This window comes from Taeniopygia guttata, chromosome 3, assembly GCF_048771995.1.
Source record: "Taeniopygia guttata chromosome 3, bTaeGut7.mat, whole genome shotgun sequence".
Classification (NCBI taxonomy): domain Eukaryota; kingdom Metazoa; phylum Chordata; class Aves; order Passeriformes; family Estrildidae; genus Taeniopygia; species Taeniopygia guttata.
In genome coordinates, this window is record NC_133027.1 from 25,683,749 (window position 1) to 25,706,720 (window position 22,972).

At 36.2% G+C, this 22,972-nt stretch overlaps 1 protein-coding gene across 1 annotated transcript in view; it reads left to right on the forward strand.

Annotated features, from left to right (window-relative positions):
• TINAG (tubulointerstitial nephritis antigen) overlaps positions 1 to 22,140 on the forward strand; it is a 78,511-nt gene extending 56,371 nt beyond the window's left edge. Inside the window, exons 10-12 of the mRNA XM_072926453.1 lie at positions 1,456 to 1,619; positions 5,113 to 5,177; positions 20,429 to 22,140. Coding sequence (XP_072782554.1) covers positions 1,456 to 1,619; positions 5,113 to 5,177; positions 20,429 to 20,445 — 246 coding nt within the window. The 3' untranslated portion in view covers positions 20,446 to 22,140. The remainder of the gene's footprint in view (positions 1 to 1,455; positions 1,620 to 5,112; positions 5,178 to 20,428) is intronic.
• The last annotated feature ends 832 nt before the right edge of the window (positions 22,141 to 22,972 follow it).

The window sequence follows — 22,972 nt, forward strand, 5'->3', positions numbered from 1 at the left end:
TTCATGTGTTTCAGGATCAATACACAGAAAAAATTAAATGAGTGTCCTCAAAAGTACTGTAAAGGAGCTATGGGCAGACTAGTAAGCACGTGTGTAACATCATGAACCCCACTGGAAGTGTTTTAATGAAAGTTTGCATTGTATATGGGGCTGGAGGGGGAGAATAATTTATTTTCAGAAAATTATGAATCCTGATCCACAGTGTTATATTTTTTTTTTTAGACCAAATAGTGCTAGAAATAATATTCTAGTCAACAGTTCAAATCCCTATGCATAAGATTTAATTTCAGAAAATACAGAAAACCAAATGACAAGAATACCCAACAAATGTGTAATAACTGAAATGGATAGCCATTAACCATGATTTACTCTCAGATAGAAAACTGGTCTCTTTATGAGTTATACCAGTTATAACTCATGGCATAAGAGACATCACCTCTTTACAAAGAGTATAATTGCTCTGGGTTTTTTCTGATTATGAAAGGTCTGACTGAGATAATTTGCATCAAAATTCCCCCCCAAAAAGTAGCTTTTACAAATACAATGTATTTTAATTTTGTTTTCTGAGAGATGTTTTAGTCTCTAAACTTATGGAAAATACCTTTAGGACTTCTCTTTAATTTTAAATTATACAAATAAAATCTGATATTAGAAGGATGATTAATGTTTCTTTATTACAAATGCATTAAAATAAATGCAGTACATTTTGGTTTTGAGTGCAAAATGGTGTAAACAAGCAACTGCGGTCTGATTGTGTTTTTAACCCCTCATTGCAAAATAAGAACAAAGGCATTAAATAACATAGCAGATGTGATGGCAAATTTTTATGTCATAACCAATAACAGAATATAACCAAGTAAAATGCATAGAAGAGCTGCTTGTAACTGATGAAGAGTACAATCTAGAACATCCATTGATGTTATAGCATAGAGAAAATCTGCTCCATTGTTGGAAATAGAGGTCACTGAAGTAAGAATTTCAAATGAGCTAATCTATGTCTTAAAACCTGTGGGATCTGCCATGCTTCATTGATGCCAAGGTCAAAGATAAGGGCTATGCACAGCAGGTACAAATTACTGCAGCCACTCATTGGAGTGATTTCTGAATTACTACTACCATCAGTGTGGGATAGGTCAAAACAATTATAATTTTGAGCCCCTCAGAGAGCTGTTATATTACTAAATATGTCTTATATATCTAAGTGCCAGACTCAAAAGCACACTTAAGACTTAGAGGAAAAACAAGCAAGGAATACGAATCAGTGAATTAGTGGTTAAATCTTTAAGATGGTAAGGCTGAGTCTCACATACAGGTCAAACTTCCAAAGTCATTACTGTTTCTTGCTTCTCATCCACTGCTAATATGAAATATATCCCAAGGAGAGGATCAGGGCTCCTTGTTGCCTGCTTCCTCCTCCTGTTATCACTGCTACTCACTTTTAACTCTCTTGAACAGGATCTGCAGTTGGGAGTAAAGATGTCTGACTCCAGAAACTTCTTGAGGCTTGCTGTAGGCCCCTGCGCACTCTTCTTTTCTTTACCCAGGGACCCCAACAAGAAGGATGAAATATGCCCATCTTCCTGTAAAAAGCCTACATGCTTCTACTCCAGGAAAGCAAGGTAACAAGGTATTGTGAAGTGTTAGTGCCTGAATCCTGATAGGGAAATCTGGATATAGAAGCTGTCCATGCACTGCAGGGAGTTAAAAAGCATTGGTTTGTTATAAGCTCTAAAGGCAACATCTCAATTTTACAAGAAATGTTAATCAAGAAACTATTAGGGGAAAGAGCGGAATTGTTATTAAAAGTCACTGAAGCATAAGTAATTGAACTTAGTTTACTCAATCAATAAAAAGCCTTCTAACTAACTGTAGGGCTTTGCCACAAGCCCTTACAATCTGTGGCAATTTCCTTGTGTCTTCCCAAACTGTAAAGGCTGAGTGAAGACTTTTCTCCACATCACAGAAAAGAATCAATTAATCAAGAGACCAAAATTAGTACAGGATTTCAGCTGAATTTGGAGTTAGGCTCCAAAACTGATCCTGAAAATGTCTTTTTTGACTGCTACTGGACCCTGAAGGTACCTAGATGAGACAAAAATGATGACTTCTCTGGTCAAACAAAACTGCTGAACTTTTTAACCAACAACCACCAGAAGGTCTGTTTCTGGTCACTAGGGTATTGCCTTTGCTGACAGGAGTGAGGGGTCAGGAGGGAGATCTGGGTGCCCAGATCCCAGCCCTCATTCTGCTGTGCAGCTGTGAGAAGGGGCTCTCCACCATGGCCCACCAGGTCACCAGTTTCAGCTGCTGCCAGAGCAGCTCTAACAGCTGTTCATAGGACTGGCATTCAGAACAGAGTGGTATCTCCACTGGAGCAGGGAAAATTGACCTCATTGTAAGAGAAAGATCATAACAGTCTGAACAGTCATTCAAAAACAAGCAACCCCAAAATCAAAACCCCATTCCCTCAATTTTATATATCTTATCTGGTTACTTTTTCAGTCACTGGCAATTGATTCTATTCTGGCACATTGCTGTCCTGGCTCTCAAGGGAAGCAAAAAAAACCCTGCTGTATGTGAACTTCCATTTCTATCTATAACATAAGGAAACCCTTAGTATTTCAGAGGCATTGTATAGAGCTAAGTTTAATAAAGTTGGTGAGGTATTTATATATATATATTACATGTATGTCTGTGGTTGAGGAAAGACAATTGTGAAAAGGAATGGAACGGAACGGAACGGAACGGAACGGAACGGAATGGAATGGAATGGAATGGAATGGAATGGAGTGGAATAGAGAGGTGAGAGCATGGGATGGCTGATAGAGTCACAGAGCAATATAATTTAGCAAAACAGATGAAGCAATAGAGACCAACCTACTCAGCTCACGGAGCCTCTGGCACCTTGCTTACCTCATGCTGAATGCTGCTCATTTTTTAATCAGTCAATATATAACTCCCCTGACTGTGTTTCAGGAATTGAGGGAAGAAATATTGAAAATATGTTTTGCTGCGTTAATTCTAAGGCTCAATTTTGACACTTCTTTAATACCATCAGATGTGACTTCTGTGCATCAGCTCAACAATAAAGCCCTGCTGTTCAGTCTCAGTGTATTTTTTAACAGACTTACAAACTGAAAAGGGAGTGAAAATAAGGAATCAGTCATAGGTCTGACCAAGCAGCAATTTTCTATCAGCATACTGGCAATGGAGTAGTTGTCCTGTTAGCATGCTCCAGCAGGGTGTTTTAAAGTGTGATCCTGGTAATGACATCAATTTTAGGAATATGGTTGCACTGGCCAAGTCTTTTGTCCTGTGCATGCAGCCAGCACTGCTGGCTCTTCTTAGGTTTGCACTTCCTACTCTGAAACCCTATATGCATTTTGCTGCCTCTGCATTGGGGTCCAGTACACAAAATATTGTGAGAGATATTAGAAAACTCTCTAACAGCAACCCAGCAGGAGACAGGTTCCCACTCCTTATACTCCTGCTCACAGGGAGGAAATAAAGTATCAGTCATGGGGCATAAAGGAATGAATAGGGAAAATGTTTTAATTTCATTCTAAAATTAAAACTCTGGGTAACTGTGTTTCACCTCTGATTAATTTAAAACTTTGATTAACCAGACCTGGCTTTTCTTTAATAGAGACTAGAATTATAAATAAGCTGGCAAGCCAAATGAGTCAATGTGGTTTCTTAAATCCAGGTCTTTATAGGTCCTGGCAAAAGAAATTTTTATGCAGATTCCAGCCAATGTATTCCCATCCAAGTAAATTCCGAGTACTTCACGTTTAGGCCCTGTCTGATTTTACTGACTGCTTTGTCTCACGATAGAAGAGATACATCTAGTTAAATCATAACCACTCTCACCCTGTGTCTCGGTGCTCTTCCTCCCCCTCAAAAAGGAAAGACCAAAGGCTCTTTCATTTAAAGGCTACAAAGATCCTAGATGAAATCCCGGTGTTATTGAAGGCAATGTCAAAACTCCCACTGTGTCTAATAAGGTCAGGATGTCACTGCTTGGTTTTGTAAAGCTGATGAGTAAGAGGACGTGGGATAGGGGTATATAAAACAGTCAGAAATCACACTGTGAATCGTGCACTCTAAGAGCTGAGCTTTTATATTATAATATATAGGTCATCCTGGGAAAAGAGGAGTCGCAAATCTAAAGCTGATAAAAGCAAAGTGTTTTTATCTCATGCATAGTCACTTAGCACAACTTTCTCATTGCTGAGTGAAGTGCTAACACAACTTTAGACACTGAATAAAATTTGGCTTAATTTAAAAGGGGCTACGTAGTAAAAAATAAGTAGTATAAATGTCTATGATCAATAAAAGAAGATAAAAAAAAAAACAACAACCAGATGAGCTTGGGCAATCACACACTTCTAAAAGCCAGGGAATGGACAATTATTGCAATACTTTCTCAAAGTTATTCCTCTTTGCCATCTTAGCTGAAGCATACAGCATACAGAAGAGATTCCATGAGTTCTGTTGGAAATAAATGATGCTGTGAGATGGATGATTCTATGAAATTAGCCTGCGCATTATATGCCCCAGCAACAGCTACAAGAGTTTAACACTGATTAATCTCACGTCTCCCTATGTGGACAGGAACTGTACTCTGTGCCCTGCCTCTTACTTCCGTCTTTGCACAGTGGCAGCAGCTTAAAGAAAAAACCAAATTTACTTGAGGCAAGCAAAAAGCCAAATCCTTATCTGATAACTTAGAAAGAAAATTAAAATGAATCAAAAAGACAGGAGTAGGAAGGTGGAATAAGTGACCACATGTTCCTCCTGACCTGAAATATCTTATTCTCCTGTGAGAACACAAGACTCTGCAAACTCAAAATGCACAAGATCTCAACCTATTTTCAGTGTAGGAAGGGATTTCTCTGATGCATTTAGTGCCTGCAAGAACCCAACTGGATAATCCTGCTCCTTACATCCTATCTTCAGAACATTCTTATTTATCTGCTAGTTGGTACTGCTGCTCTTGTACCTAGCACTACTGAAAGGTTTAGTGGTTGCTCTTCAGGGTATCTGAAATTTAGTGAGAGTATCCTTTCCTTAATGCTAATTCCTCTATCCATATGAATATTTTTCTCCTAGGAAAACAACTGAGTTGAAGCTACAAAACCACAGCTGCAGTATTTTTGAAATTACTTATCTGAGAGGTATGTTTTTTCTTCACAGTAGTCTTTCTGTCTGCTGGCTTTCAGGGACAAATGGCATATGAATATATATATTCTTTAAAGGCACCTTGTCACAATATAGTATTGGTCTCCAGATCAGTAATATGTTAATAAATTTACAGTATTAAAAGACAGGTGTTTGGAGTTTGGACAGAAAGCCCAAAATAAAAATAGCAGCAGTAACATCAATATCAAAACATTTTAATTTAAAAATTCACATTTTTTTAAAACCTGAAAATTCCAGCAGCTTTCAAGTCATTGATGAGTCCACATGATACGTGTCAGTTACCTTAATCAGTGATTGCATCTATTGAGTAGCAGCTTTCAATTTTCTTTTTTCACTCTTGCTGAATTTTTTTCATTCTGTCTGAGGAAGAAAAAAACATGAAGACTTTATCTCTGCACTTAGAAACTAAAATGTTTTTCCAAATTGGGCACTCCAGTGCTTGTTCCTGCCTTATACAAAGGAAGTTCCAGCACCAGGTTTTTATCTAAAGACTTTGGGCCAGATCCCGGAACACAGAGCCTGTAATAGCAGACTTATTATATAACTGATTCAGTTTGATTTAGTTCAGAGTGTCTGGCTTTTAATTGCATAGAAATCCATAAGCCAGTAGGGAAGGAAAAAGAATCATTGTGACTCATCTAAAGGCTTAGATAGCAATCATTTTTGTGGTTCTTCTCCACATGAAATTAACCTTTGCAAACGTGAATTGATATAATCCTCTTGCAAAAGCAAGTCCTCCTCTTTTAACCCAGGGAGAACCTTATCAAATTATAGACAACACCTCCATTGCAGATAAACTCAGTAACTGAAGTTACTGACCACAGTTATTTTACTGTTTAAAAAAGAAAATCCAAGAAGAGCCAGCATGAAAGAGTACAGAATAAAGATGTCTCGTTTGGCTACAGACTCATTTTGGTATCTCTGCCGTAAGAACTTTGGTGTAGGATATTCCTTTAGGATGGCTCCCTCATGCAGTAGGACTGAAATAATTTATTGCATAAATTAATGGTGACCATTCTTTTAGTGTATTATGGATAGGGAAATCTCATGTGAGGATTGGGAAATTTTGCTTAGAGTATTTGTGGATAACTTGAGAGAATTTGTAAAAGAGAGAAGTATACTGATCTTACCTGAGCCTATGACATCAAAATAAGTGTTAAAGAGACATTATTAAAAAAAAACCAACTCCATTATTGACACTGTTCAGTAATAGGTAAGCCATTTATATAATGAAATTAAAATCTGACCAATTTCTTCTCTTTCACAGAAACAGAAATCAGTTTATGCATGCTTTTCTAAAGCAAATAATTGAAAGGAACCATGATTTAGCACCTTAAGATAAAATTAGTAGGGATATTTTTATTCCAGAATATTTTTGAGCTATAAAATAATGTCAGATGGGCCAAGGTTTTTTTACAATTTTACTTGTTAATGCTTAAGAAATGACTAAAATATATCATTTTGACATCTCATACTCTCACAAAAGCCTAACCCTAAAACTCCTCAATGATTCATTAATATCTCTCAGTAAAGAAAAAAAGAATCATAATTTGTCAGATCCTTATAAGTTTATCTCCTCATCATGTCTTGAGCTAGATCTCACATATGTCCAGGGTGCCATTGTCCTGGGAGATGTCCTTGCTGTCGGTTCATGACTGAACAAAAAATGTCCCAAACTGTAAAACTAACCCTTTTCCATGCCCTGCAATTTGCAGTGACAGATATACTAATTTGAGTAACCCACAAAATACTCTTAAACAGTAGAGAAAAAGTAAGGTGAAATGAGAAGTACAAAACCTTATTTTCTGAGTTTTTATAAATACATTTGCAAGTATTTATGGCTAAGATTATTAAGATCTTTGAAACTTTAAACTGGAGTAAAACGTACCATGAGCCAGACAATACAAGTGTAGTCCCATAAAATAAATAAATAAAATCCCAGTAACAGTCTCTCCCAGAACAGTTCTTAGCATCAAAAATTCAAACAACAGTAGATACCATCTGAATTTCAGTATAGGAACAAGCTAATTATAATAACCTAATTGTATGAGAATAAACATTAAAATTTTATAAAATAGCCATTTATAATCACCTTGCTGGTAGCAACTATTCAAGTCAGATGCAAACAATGTTGGATCACTCATCTGATAAATAAGAACTGGAAAGGGTTTTTGGGGAGTTACTGGTCTGACACTCATACCCCTATTTCCTGATGCAGCAAGGATGATGCTCCCTTTTCTCACCTCATCCAGTCACAAACCAGGCCTGAAGTGACTGAAACAAAACTTGCTGTGTTATTTCTCACTTTTTAAATATTATTTTACTGTAGTTGAAATGTATAAAGCTCAGAATATGCAAGTTTTAAACAAATACAAACTACACTCAGTTACAGCAGAACAAAGCCATACTTTCTCTTCACCTTTTTACCTAGGTCTTAATTTCTGCCTTCTGCAAAATTTCTTTAGCACTCACAAGTTATGGATGTGTTCAACAGGCACAAAAATGCCAGTCATTTCTTTTGTTTCTACCTAAGGTTCTGAAGTCACATTTCTTTTAAGAAAGGACACCTTGAAATTACTTTTTTATCTGACATATTTTAGATCATTTATCATTGTATTAACTAAAGATATTAGTAGCATTACCAACAAGATATACAGCAGTGTGTCATCAAGATATTAAAAGTTCTTTGACATTCATGCAGCAGTAGGTTTGGAAAAGCAAGAAACTCACCTGTTTGAAGCTGTTTGACAAATTTGTAGGGACCCTGGGCAGCTCCTGGCCTCACTCCAAGCCTCCTTGGTGTTCATCCCTGCTGCTGCCAGATATTATTTTTCTCTGAAAGAAGCTAAGTGTATATAATCCCCTCTTAATTTCTATTTGAATGCTTTGTCAAATGTGGGATAAAATGAGCAAACACATCTTTCAGCAAGAGTTTCTACTAATGTTTCTTTCCTTCCAGTGTAATAAATTTTTTCTACTTGTGTTTTCTAATGGAAAACTGAAGGACTCCAGATACAATAAACAAGAATTTTAGTGTGATGCTAGCTGCAATCTGTTTTTTATTAATTTAAATTTTTGCCTTAAATCCTTTTTATATGTATTATTTCCACTGAAACCTGGCCACTTCTGTCTTGCTTTGATGACTTTTTGTAGCTCATTATTAATTTCATTTTAATTTTGCAGCACTACATAAGGTGAGATACTGATACCAGCTAGAACTACAGCCATTGAATGCATTTCTGATGCAACTGCATGCATCAGGTATATACTTAAAAATATAAATCTTATTAATTATAAAAGTAATTATAAAGATCAAATTTCTGTAAAATTCTATTTTCTCAGGTACTGAAATGAACATAAAACTAATAATTTAATATTTTTTAATGATTTATTTTATCTTTTTTTTTGAAAGAATGAAACTTTTCCATCTAAATGACTGTACACTCTGAAATAACACCCGATCTTTATGATAGTCTAGTGGTTTTTTTTATTTGTTTGCTATTTTAGACATTTTCACAGAAAAAAGTGACCCAAAATTTGGGTAAATATTAGGGTTTTTTATGTTTTCACATGCAATATAGATGCAGGCACAATTGTCACTCACTGGGGGGTCTCAAATATCCTTGAAACTTGGCAGAGTGTTTACTCTCTTTTGTTTTTTATAAATTAAAATGTTTGCACAGTCCTATTTTAATGGTTTTGACATGCTGGCTACCATACTGTAACTGATGCCATTAAATATTTAACAGTGTCAGTTTCAATTTTTTTATCCATTATAATGATCAGACAAATTTTTCATGGGAGTTACTGTTTTTACATTTCAGGTGAGTAGTTACCTATATCAAAACCTTTGTAAATGTCTGAATCTATCTAAAATTATAAATGCCATCTTCAACTTTTATCCATGTTGAACAGTAGAACTGAATCAAATATTACTTCAGGGTCTGGAAATGGCTGGAAACTTCATCTTTAGATTCATATTTTCCTGTCTCTTTATGACATCTAGGATTTTGAGGCAGAATATATTATCTCCTAGAGGTTTGATCTTTTAACCCATGGTAACCAGTTCCTGCAAGATTTAAATGATCTATGTCAGATGTATGTAAACTGTGAAAACGTATTACATGTGAAATCTGAGCATAATCTTCTGCAACCTTCACAGGAATATACATAGTATCCAAAATTTGAATAGGTATTCAAAATGTAAGTATTTTCCTCATCAGTAACCTGCATTTTTGGGGTTGTCTATAACAATCAAATTTCTCTGTTTTACTTTTCTCTTCTTCTTTTTAAAACTCTGTTTTAGTGTGTTTCTTTTATTAGGTATATCTCAAAAGCAAGCCAAGTTCTATAAGAATACCTTTCTTCCTGCAACTGGAGTTCCAAGACTCCCTATCCTTGTCACTGAAGCCCAATCTAGTAGAGATTTAAGCAAGGCAATGAGCGTGGGGAAATTGTTGTTTTCTAAGGTTCTGCCAGTCATCACTGCCTTAACAAAATGAATGCATTATCTCTTTCCTTTGCAATTGCCCTTTTCCTCATCTGCATTGCATTTCAGATGTTTGTACATTTAAAGGCCAAATTGTGCCTTGACATGCAGCTCATACAGCCGTGACCTGTGAGATCGTGTGTTATGACACATTTACTAATGTTTGCCTCATTCACTAAAGAACGATGACACAAAAAGTCACCATTTTAAGGCAAAATCTTGCATTAAAAACCCAAATCCTACAATGTGCAGGCAACTCAGCACTGGTATTTGGTCACCCACCAGAGAGCACTGAGCTGAAAAGCAGCAGTGCTGACTCAGTCTGTATCTCTGCCAAAGGGCACAGAATCACGGGAAGCAGAGGCAACCTCCCCCGAAAGAAGATTATACCAAAGCATAAAAATCCACTTCCAGTGGCAGAAGCAGAAAGCAGGTCAAAGTAATCTATGCTTTTAACTTCAGTTTGTTTATAGTGAAAGCCAAGATGAGATGTTTTCTGAAATTCCCATGGCAGACTGGTAAGCATAATGAAACATCAAAACACCAAACAGGGAATTGAGCAGTGAAAAAAGGGTTATGAGTGCCAGCTTTCCATTTGGAGCTGGGTGGACATGGCTAGGCAGTTGGTGGGAATAATTCACACCTGCCAAAACATCCAATAGGTGAGCAGAGCACATGAAGACAAGATGGAAAGGCACAAATGAGGACATGAATAAGGCTCCTGAATAACACTTACAAGGTAGCATCTGCTGGGCACTGATTGCAGGGTATACTCCCTGAACATGCTTCAGAGACAAATGCCTGAGCTTTGCAAACAGGACACATTTTCAATGTGTTGAGAATATTAAGGATTGAAATGTCTTTGTTATTCATTCATAAAATCCTTTCTTAAAATTTCTAGACAAAATGAAGAACCACCATATGGTGAAAGTCATTCTTAGACGCTTTGTGCTCTTCAGTCAAGTCTGGTGTCTCATTAAAGGTTGCTATTTAAATGTTTTATTGTTAATGTGCCACTAGGGATGCTATGATCACTTCTTAAATTTTCTTCAGTGTTCTCAATAGTATCCTTTTCTATATTTTTTCTTAAAGTATTTTTTATAATGCGATATTTTCCATTTGACTAAAATCAGATAAAAATTAAAGATTTTTTCATTTACATTTTTTTCCTTTATGACTATAGAACACACTTGAAGGATTGTATTACAGTGACAAACTTCTAGTCTGTTTGTTTTCCACCAAGGAGCTGTCTGCCATCAAGTATGTTGGTATGAGAACCAGTGCTTTGTGCCCTCTTTTGTAACCCTAGAGAAGAGAAAAATAAGGCTCAAAAGAACAAGCTAATAATGAATATATGTGCAACAAAGGTAATACAACTTTTCAGGGAAACAGATGCTACCTTGTAAGTCTGATTACCTACTGTAATAAAAACAAGTGGAAAAAAGATTGCAAGCAATAAAAATCAATTATATCAGATTCTTAAATAGACCAAAACCTGTCAAATATTTCGATGACTGGTGACCTGGAAATCCTATAGCTTATTTTATCTCAACTGGTTTGATTGCACACTACTGGAAAGCCAATATCTGTGTCCTAGTTCAGCTTCTCCATATTGTTCCTGTCTGTGCTCCTGGGACTGCAATAAGCCCCTGCATTTTGCAGTAACACATAAAAGAAAATCCAGATCCTTAAGTATATCTGGTTGCTCTATATTATGTCAAAACAAAGTAGATGTGTGGGCTGATTTTTTTCCAGATATTTTATTTATAAAACCTGTCAAACATGGAAAAATAATCAGCTTGGGTTTTGGGGGTTTTTAGAGTATTGAAAAAACAAAATTTGCACAGAATTGAAATTCAGAAAATCAATCAGGAAATGAAAAGAGAAATAAATTGAATAAAACATAAAAAACATGTCATTCTTATAAAATGTAATGATACTGGAAAAAAACTGTAGGTCATTCCAAAGACTGGGATCACACATTCTTAAAAATAACTGGATTATTTTTTTGGGCTGTCAACTTGACCGATGATCTACACAAAGCCTTGTAGTAAAATTTTCATTAAACCTTTTATCGTCAATTTAATAGTTCTTAAGAAAGCTATATTGATTTAATTAGTCTTTTGTAAATGAAATTGTTCTTAGAGAAGATACATTGAGATGAAAATATTTATTGTTTTATTCAAAGAATGACACTTTTAAGTGTCATTATCAAGGAATTATCCTTTCAAAATCACTTAATTTATTACTATTTTATTATTTTACCTTTCTGTTTCCTTGTGACAGTATAGAATAGCACATCAATCAATAGCAACTCACAGTAATATAAAAATATTATTGGGCTTTATCATGTCTCAAATTTTAAAGGGAAGCTGATACTTAAAACTGGTTGAAACTACTGATTTTCTAGAACTTATTGTCTCCTCTGCTGCGAGAAAACACTTTGGCTTTTAAAACCCAAAAGAAGATAAACTGAAAAATTACTAATTACATAACCAGCAACTTTCAAAACCTTTTTTTTTTTGAACGATTTGTTTTATTTTTAGAGTGAAAAAAGTTCTGTGTTTATTTCAATTCTTTTGAGATAAGAGGAGTATTCATGCCATTTTCCATGAAGCCCCTGATTTATAAGTCTTTCTGTCAATATAATTTATGGACGGAAGTGTTTAACTTCAGTCAGTAAGAAGACAAGCTTGAAATTCCCTAAAATGCTTCTCACTACCCACCGAAAAGAGATCTTAGGATAAACAGGCTGCCAGTTTAGGGATCTAAACTGAAATGCTTAATGCAGGCAGAGTAAATACCATCTTCATCCAGTATTGACAAATACTTAGCCAAAATACTTGGAAAAAATTTGCAAATAAAAAGAATAATTATATTATGCCATAGTATATTATTGGAGATATAATGATAAATTGGATTAGATTGCTTAGAACAATGATATTTAAAAGGATGCATTGTCCAGACATGTCAACCATAGACAGTCCAAGCAGGATTCAAACTAAAATATTCCTCTTAACCATAACATCCATTAAATGGTAGGAGATGTTTTACAGCAACAGTGCAGTGGAGTCCTGGAGTAGACTAATTTCTTGTTGCTTTTTAACAGCAGCACAAACAAAAATCTGGTACTGCTGATCAGAAAATATAATCACAAATTAAAATCAGCTGGTGAAGTTATTTTAAACACCTTCAGCAGCACAATTACCTGCTTTTAAGCTGTATTATAGCTTTTGATGTTTCACAGGCACAATACACATTCAAATGCACTGCTAGACACAGTAGGCCACTGACAGTGCTTTGCCAGGCCACACATCCTCTGAGCAGAAACAGTCACCAATGCATCTGTTTCAAAAAGAACTAATTTAATATTTACATTTTTTTGTGTACTTTTGAGTGGGTGGTTCCACTCTTCCAGTTTGATGTGCCAGTGTAAAGTGTGAGTTGTCAGAGAGAGAATGTCAAAACACCTTAGTTATTATGCTCTAGAGTCATGAACACAATCTTTATACTGCATTATGATTTTCACCTTTACCCACCAGATTTCCTGGCTAGCTGTTCCTCAGTAGTTGTTTTCTTGAATCATGGTGATTTATATGAAAATATGGGACCATTTTAAAAAAATGTTGAAGTATTTATTTCCTCTTAATGCAGCGCAATATTTGGAAGCTTTTTTGACAGGCACTGAATTGTTTTATCAGGAAATAATAAAATCTGTCTGATTATTTAACAGATCTATCAGTGATTCAGCAGGTGTGTACTTTTCATATTAAAGAATAAAGAAAATTTCTTTTTTACCATTGTAACTTACTGTTCTTTATACCACAAGACTGATGTGTACCCATTAGTAATTTAGGAAAAAATCTACTCCTTGTCAAGTATCTGAAATACATACCTTGTAAAATGTAATATGAAAATGCTCTCTATTTAACATATTTGAAAAACAGAAACCATACATTAGAGTATTATTACATTAAATTTTTATTACTGTGTAGACAAGCATTTTGGACAATATCCAGTGGAATCAAATGCTTTCAAACATGTCTTATGCCATCATAGCTTCCTAGGACTTTCTTGACTATATCTTTTAATTCTACTGTATATTCAACCTGTCCATTTGTAAACCATTACATTCTGTAAGCCTTGATAACTCCGAAAATGATCACCACAGAAATTCTGAGTGCTTTTAAGGGTATGCTGGCAAGTCCATTGGCATAAGTATTTCTTAGGAGCCATATTCACTAATATTTTCTTCCATGTATTGAGGATACAGTGGTTGCTGGTTAATGTACATTTTCTGCAGTGATGGCTGGTTTTCAACCGTAATCATAATTGTGTATTTTCTGATCAGCAAGACTGATAGATGAAGTCAGGATGTGAATAGTATTTCTCAATCTCACTTTAAACAGATGGTCACGGTTTATAGGAGAGGTGTGAGATTGAATCAGGAAACACAAAGCAAATAATTACTATACACAGTCAGGGCACTGGAAGAAGACTGTAGAAATGGCTGTTAGATTGCAAAAGAAAGGAAAAAGGGAATAAGGCAGTTTATCTCATTTCAGAAATAAACAATACTGGGATCAGTACTTGTATAATGCCTTAATTAATGGCCTAGATGACTGAGAGGGTTGCTCTCTTGGCAATTTTGTGGGAAACACCAAGTTAGAGGGAATAGTCAATAAGTGGAGGCTGGAGAAGTAGGCTGGCAGGGACCCATGTCTGCAGCTAGGTAGGGATAACCCCCACAGCACAGAAAGCTGGGAAGCAGCTCTGTGTGAAAGGGCTGGAGGTCCCTGTGGGTTGCAAGGAAAGCCTGAGCCAGCAGTGAGCGCTAGCAGCAGAAATGGCCAACAGCACTGGGGGCTACACCAGCAGGTCCACAGGATGATCCTTTCCCTCTGCTCAGCACTAACACCCTATTGTTATTCCTACCACAATTTCTCAGTAATCTTTAGCACTTTGAATTTGCTGTACAAATGAAAAATTCACATTTTTAGCAGACTTTTCTCCATTTATTTAAATGCTAAAATATTGCTTTCTTCATAAATCCTTGCCCAGAATTTCAATACATTAATTGAGTTTTGGTTTACGGTGATTTTTTGCCTCTGTGTCATTACATTGTCACTCTATATAGAGTTCTGAATTGGCTTATGTCATCTTGTATTCAGTCTGCTCTGTTCTGCAGTCTGACAGCTGTCAAGAACTCTTCTTTTTTTTTTCAGTGTTTTGACTATTTGTATTAATTTACTTGCCTTTTGTTTCCTGATTTTTCCTCCTACCACTTTAGCATAAAACATCACCACTTGCTCAGATTGAAAGCAATCTCTCACAAACCACCAAATTTGGGCTCAATCTGGCTGTTTAAGCAACAGGTTCAGGATAAAGTCCAAAATGTATGAACATAGAGATGAACTTCCCTAGCCAATATACTCCTTAAAAAAACTGACAGATGATACTGCTAGTTAAAATAAAAACCAAAAAGCCAGGAATTTGGATGAGGTTTGAATATATTCATCTCTCATTTTAGTTACTGACAATTTCTGACATGTCTTAGGTGCAGCTCTCTTACACTGCAGTTCACCCCTTTAAACCGCAAAGCAAACAAGGCCTAATCCTTGCAGGGAAAGAGAAAGATGACAACAGACCAGGATTTTCCAGTGACTGCTTAGAAATCTAGCTGTTTAAAAATAGTTAATTTTAGCATAATTCAGGTTAGGTTTCCATAATTTTGACTGGAAATTACTCCTATGAAAAAATCACAGGGTTAAAGGATGCAATATAAATAAACTAGTACCTAACTGTGTAGCATTGATGTACCGAGAGGCAAAATCTAATCCTTAATATGGTCCTAAATGCTTTTGCAAGATTTGATTATTTTCTTGTTCTGAAAGTTATGTGTCCTGTAGAAATTAAACTTTGCAGCATAGTGGAGCAAGTGATTGCACAGCAGCAGCTACTAAAGTTATGGGAATATTTAAAAATATATCTTTTGAGATTTCTGTCTTCCATCTTTTCTTCAGAGAGTCACACAAAGCAGTAACAATTTTTAATTTTCAAATCTTGCTTGATGTTGTCTGCCTAGTCCAATGGAAGCTACAGTCCACCTCCATTTCTGTAGTTTGTTTACAAGGCAGTGATTTGCTCTGCAGCGGGTCATGTGGAAAGCTTCATCGCTAAAACCTCATTGCTAGCATTCAATAATTGATAAGCAGTCTAAAAGTACTAGAGATAGCTTTAAAATATAGGAACCGATTATGTACTGATAACACAGTAGTAGTTACCTCTGAGTAAAGCACCTTTGAAAGGCTGCCTCTAGACAGGGTGTTTTAGATACACCAGAATGGCCAGACTGCATCTAGACAGCTCCAAGACAAGAGATGGGTGACTCTTCCAAAGTGTTTGAATAAGAAGAACGTGGATACTCTTATACATCTATGTCATATGGATACTGTCATACATCTATGATAGGACAGATGTAGGAAAAAAAAACCTGGCAGAAAAGTCCCAGCAATGGAAGATGCTACTTACCACTCACTGTAGCTACTTACAACACAGGTGCTCAAACCATACCTTCATTCTACTCTGTACAGATGTCACACAGTATTACTTGTTGGTTTTATTTTGCTGGCATTACTCAGCTGTTTATAGACTTCAGAAGTTTGAAAGGAGCCTTGAAAGAAACAGCTGCAGTTAAACCTGTGATGGATGGAGCACTTCAGAGACTGCAGGGCCTGGATGGACGGCTGAGATCAGCTGAGATCAGCTGGGCTGACTCCTGAGGGCCTCAACACATGGCAGGTACCAGACCGTGAGGTACCCCAAAACTCAGTGCAAGCAGCCTAAACCAACAACAGAGCTCTCCTGATTCACCAGCAAGGAGAGCCCTGGGTTTGGGTGTACTGAGCATTGTTAAGATCAACAGGACAGAGACAGAGAAATAAGAGATGGGATTTTGGAACATATTGACCTTCCTTTTTTAAGGCTCTGTGATCAGTGGTACCCAGAGGCATTGGAGTACCAGTGAGATAAAACAGGCCCCAGCCAGGCTGATGCTGAGCCTGCCCTGCACCCTCTGCAGGCTGAATCGTCCAGCCAGGAGAGCAAAGTTTATACAGGAATGGGTTAAATTTATAATGGATGGTTTTACACCTTGTGGAGAAGGACAAAACATCATATTACACACACAGCCTGGTAGCTGGAAAATGACAGCTGTTTAGATTGTAAAACGCCCATTTGAAAAGAAACCAGACTGGTATCAATCACAACAGATAATTTCCTTCATTCTTCAAGTAGACAATGCATGTACAAATACATAGTTCAAATTTAACTGAAGACTCATCCAATTTAGTATTATATATTAGGCACACAATAATTTTTTAACAACCTTCCAAAGACACAAATCTGTCTAAAGGATAAAAGACCAGTTGAATATTGCTCTGTTTTTCTGCAAGATGGAGTTTTCTGCCTTATTTTTAACACAGACACAAGGCAACCACTAGTTTGTCTTTGTCCTGTATTTTATTTCTGTAAAATTACTTGATAGCTGTGTATCAAGATGAATGCATAATCTCATCTCAACTACAACATCCAGAAAACTGAAGAGCTAAACTTACCAATGCATAGTAGATTTTCTTTTGAGGCAGTATAAGGGATTTAAATTACAATGTCTCACTTAATGAATTTCTGAGTTATGTAAATTTCTTCTGTAGTTCTATTGATTCTCATTTCAATTAAATTTATTAGAAAAAAAGGTTATGTTTATAATTTCTTTTTAACAATAAAATAAATCTATATATAGTCAACAATTAAAAAATTGTTAGAATATATAAAAGTTCATAAATGTCAAAATTTCACCTGCTTGGAGAAATATTGAGACAACTTTAATCTGATAATACAAAACAATACATATGCAAACTTTCTCCAATGCAAACTAATCAGAACATTGTCCTCCTGTTGTCTTCAGAACAATCAATTAACCACCAGACTTCACCACAAACAATTGATACATATTAAATATTGTGATCAGAATACAGATTAGAAGCTTTTATCAAAACTTATCTTAGTGTTGCACTGAAAGCAGAGCCTTTCTCTTAATAAAGCATTTCAGTCAATGTCTGAATATGCAATTAGCATAGGAGGCTTGAATACTAATGACCAGAGTATTGATTAAAATTTTTTTGGAAGGCTTATTTCCTACTGAGACAATGTTAATTTAATATGCCCCAATTCTTGCTGGAAACTTGAAACAAGCAAGAGGCCAGACCCAAAGTGAGGCTTTCAGTAATTAAAATACAACTTAAAATATTACAGGAATTCACATCTAAAATTATGTTGCTGAACAATAGCTCATGAGCTGCTTAATTTAGAATGTATGCTTTTTTACACCAGAGTGAATGAAATTCTCTAGTGTTCATAGATGTACACATGCTCAGACCAAGTCTGGCATAAGAAATCAGTCTCATTAGACATCATAAACGTAACGCACCTAAATTCCAAGGGCCCAAATTCATCCAGTGCACTCACAGAACCTTTCCTACCAGCAACACCAGTCCTTCTCTTCACACTGCATAATGTTACACCTTTGCCCAGAGAGGGGGAGGTGCCCAGCCAGGAGTCACCACCTCTTGCACCTGTGGGGCATTTGCTGAAGGAGAAGATCAGATCTGACTAAAGCAGGAAAAGTTGAGGACCTGTTCTTCCCCTCTCATCTAGCTAATTACACACAATAATGGGAAAATGGAGCACTCTAACTAGTTATTTCAAAGAGTTATTGATGGTACTTATAGTTTTGACTGGCTTAGGGAATTCCAGAGATCAAGTTCACATGGATCTTATGCAGGTGGCACTTCACTCTTTGACTGAACTCCAGAACCAGGCAACAGCTCAGGTGTATCACTGAGGAGCATTTCCTAGCTACAGGAATGTCAGCATGATCAAGGAAGAAGCTTGGCATTAGTCTCTCATACTTTAAAGAGGTCTGACACTGGTTTTGAACAAGGGTGAAGTTTTTGCACTTAAAATACTTAAAAACCCAAATAAATTCGCAGATCTTAAGTAGAAGCAGAAAAAATTATAAGAAACCAATGGGCTTTGAAACAGAGTATTTCAAACCACAGTAGTAGTGTGGCTTTTCTTCCCCTCTTATCTCTCAGGGAAATGAGATCTTGTAGCCATATAGACAAATTGCAGTGAATGTCATCTTTATTATCTTTATCATGGACTTATCACCATATGATTTAAAGAGCTATGAATTAGAATTGACTTTAAATTTGGATAAATAATCTCCATTTTTTGTTGTGATATATATATACTGAAGCCACTGTATACCAGACAGGCCTGCTGAAATTAATGCTTTAGCTCCATATCCATCTCACCAATGACAAAAATGGCAATGCCTATTAATATTATTCTTAATATGATTGATATTGTTAATATTATTAATATGATTATTTATTTCTGTAGTCATGTAATGCTTGTTTTGGTATGATTTAATAAAATAGAGTGGTTTTAAACTCAGCTGGTGAGGACAGACCCACTTAGAAAGAAGAGTACATCCTCGTGTATAACAGATCTTGAGAAACTTCTAGTTCATTACCACCTCCCCACCACTAAATTACAATTGAAATGGCTCAGGTTAAACAAATAAGCAAAGAAAGAGCAAAACCACGCAAAACTACATGCTGTGTGAGAATTGTGCTAACAGGTCATTAATAGCCCACAGTGAACATTTAATTATTTAGATACAAAATAAGGAGCTTAAGCAGTGTCAACATGAAATGACACAGATTTTCAGTATTTTGCAATACGGAAAAAAGTCTTTCTCTAGATTTTCCACCTTCTCATTCCTCTCAGACCTCAGGTCAGTGAACAAACTGCTTTGCACAAAATGACATTAAAGGTGACCTTACAAGAACATTAAATCAAAATATAAAATCCACCTGATACAGTTTGGAAGATTTTTTGAAAGTAAAGGGTAGCATTCTCTTGTTTCTGTCTCCCAAACATGGTAGAAGCTGACCTTGACAATTACAGCCTGCAAAAAGCACTTGTGAAATTGAGAGCAGTTGGAAGCAATGCAGTACAAACACATGAAATGAAGAAAGACTTGCTTTTCTTTACACACATTTGCATCATACCTTTCTTCAGTTTCTTCAAATCACTTATGAACTGCAATGCAGCAAAGTGATAGAATCACTGATACTGTCTCTTCACCTCATAGCAATGCCTGTGAAATAGAAAGAGGACTCAGAAGCAAGTTTGCAATGTCCTTTAATTGAAAACTGACCTGATATCAGCCTTTTAAAAAGGGTTTTGGGGAATGAAAGCAAAGGCTTTCATAAAAGATGTGAGAAAGTTATTATTCTATTCTATTCTATTCTATTCTATTCTATTCTATTCTATTCTGTTCTGTTCTGTTCTGTTCTGTTCTATTCTATTCTTCCATCTTTCTAAGTTGACAGACATTTATGCTTTTAAAAAGAGCAAAAGAGAATTAAAACTTGTATCTGCGCAGAGCAATGATTGTGAGCTGAAAAGTGTTATTTGTACTCAAGACTTAAGAACTTTCTGAGAAATGCACTAAGCGGGAGCTTTTACCGACTCACTAATTGTCACTGCATTACCATAAGAAATTACTGGGATAAGGATTTAATGGAGATTATGAATCATAATGAAGGCAGCCAGATTTTCCCAGATACTTTACAAACTTCAGAAATATTTTTTTTCTGCTTTTAGCTGCTGATTGGAGATAATCCTTGGACTGAAGTAGGTGAGAGGGTGGAATAGAAGACACATTCAAAGAGATTCAACAGAAATAGTCCTGTCACATCTGCCTCATTATCGTCTTTACTTCTGAAGCATCTGATGTCAGATTTATATTCTAGGTGGAGAGTCTCAGTGTTAAATTAAATGGAATTTTAGTGAACATCCTAACAGAATCAATGTCTATGTCACTTGTTATAGTAATCAGGTTTACATAAGCAACTGCCCACAGTTTTGTGTTAACTGTGAGTTTGTCAGTCTTTCATTCAAACAAAAGCAATTAGCTGTTTGCATGTATTCTGTTTGCTGACATGATAATGATTCATACCATTGATGTTAATGAAACCTGCATTGTAAAAATAATTTGTTGGAAGACTCTCAGCTGTCATCCCACCATTCCCATAAATCTTGTGCAGTTTGTGCCATCATGAACATAATGATCTCAGGTACATGCAATAAAATGAATTGCGCAAAAAAATCCCAACCTAGATTATAAGCACAGGTTTTACAACCCTAGGTTGTACTACTATATTCCTTGATGAGCTGTAGGGTTCAGGCACTGAATCAGGTCTCAGTGATGCTTTTGCTGTGTTAGCAACCATGCGAAATATCTGAATCTTCATCCATTTTTTTCTGTTTAATTGACATTTGACCAGTGAATCGTAGAATGGTTTGGATTTCAAGAGATGTGTGAAGTCATCTATGTGCCACAGGCATGGACACATTGCACATATGTGAGAGGCAGATTCTGCACAGCTGGGCTCAGACATTCAGTGTGACCTGGAGCTGCCCCTGTTCCAGTGTCCCCATCTGGTGACACACAGACACGACATGCAGGCTCCCGAGGCTGCAGCCCTGCTCCAGTTGCTGGTACCGACCATCACGCTGGTCATGACTTCCTAGGTAAGCAGGAAGAAGTAAGGAAGAAAGAAGGACAGTACATGGCAATAAAGTGAGGGTGAAGAAAGCAGCTGAAACACTAGCATAATTTGAAATTTTTTACAAGAAAAAGTTGTAATTTGACAAGATAGCAAGGTTTTCCTGGCTGTTGTGATAGAGTGGTTGATGTGTAGGGCTGGAAAATTGAGATCACTAGGAGTGAGCAGCAGAAGCATCAGAGTCACCGCAGTGTTTTTTCTATACCATGCTATGTAATACAACAGTGTGGAAAGTACTTCTGGAAAATACTTTTGGTAAATCACTAGAAAAGCCTAAAGATGACCACAATCCTGAGAAAAGACAAGCCCAGTACCACTGGGGGAAATCATGTCTTGAATTTTAGCTTCTATATTTTTCAGATTCTGTGCTGTTTTGGTGTGCAGCTCTGAGTTTCATATTAAGAGATGTTAAGCTCTCTTCACAGAGTAGGGAGACAAAGCAACTCCTTCCCTAGTTGGGGACCAAGGACAATCAATCCAAATTTCAGGCCCAGGAGCGTGGACAGCAGTGGACTGAAGAGAGAAAAACAAGAAGGATGGGACTTCATGGGCTAAAGCTGTAACTGGACAATTAACTACAATGTGCAAATGGACCAAAACTTATAAATGTGTGAGACCTCGTGATTGGCCGCCCATTTTGTGACCATTTTGGGTTCATCTTGGTTGTAGCCCTGGCTGGGCTCTTGTGCTGCCCAAGGTGTATCCATTGAAGCCTTTTAATAAATACTTACTTTATTCTTTAACTCAGTCTAGCCTCTGATCTACATCAGTTCCACACAGACAAGTGGCCCTGATGCCTGATCTAGAAGACTAAGTCCACCGAATCATTAATTTTTTTACAGTCATATCTGAAAAGTCAAAATGTCCATGGGGAAGAAAATACCGACCTACTTAGAAGTATGGTAATTTTCTTCTAATATAAAAAAAAAAAGCAAGATATTAAAATTTGTCAGAAGAGGGCAAACAATCTGAAAATCTAGGACAAAATTTCATTATTTGGCAAAGAGGTCTTTTACAACTGTCCCTGTCTGCATGACCCACATATGGGGTAGGTGTAGCAAATAAAATGTTTTCCAAAGAATGCAACTTTAGTAATTTTGAAATTGCTACATTATATTAGTTACTATTGTTTATGTGGGATCTTAAATACTGCTAGTAGCTTATATTTGATAAATACTATTTATCAAAGTTTTTATCCCTTAGATAAGCACTGGTTACATAGATGCATAGTTTTGTGTAAAGCATAATACTGTACTGAATACATTTTTGGGATAATTTTGCCAGCACCCTTTTGTTTTAGCAATGTTTGCTTTTCTGTATGTTCATTTTTTTCAAGGGCCATTACTCTTGGCTACATCGGCCCAGAAGCTTATCTTGGTAGGTATATTAGAACTGTGTATTAAGCATAATTCAGGCCTGCAATATTACTTTTGTTTTCTTCTTTCTTTCTGTTTTCTTTTTCTATTGCTTACAGAAATAACAACTGAAGTATCAGTTTCTTGCTTTCAAAGGTATTCAGAATTAAATTTTTAAATTAAAAGAGACCTAAAACCAAAATGAATTTATTATGAATATTTTA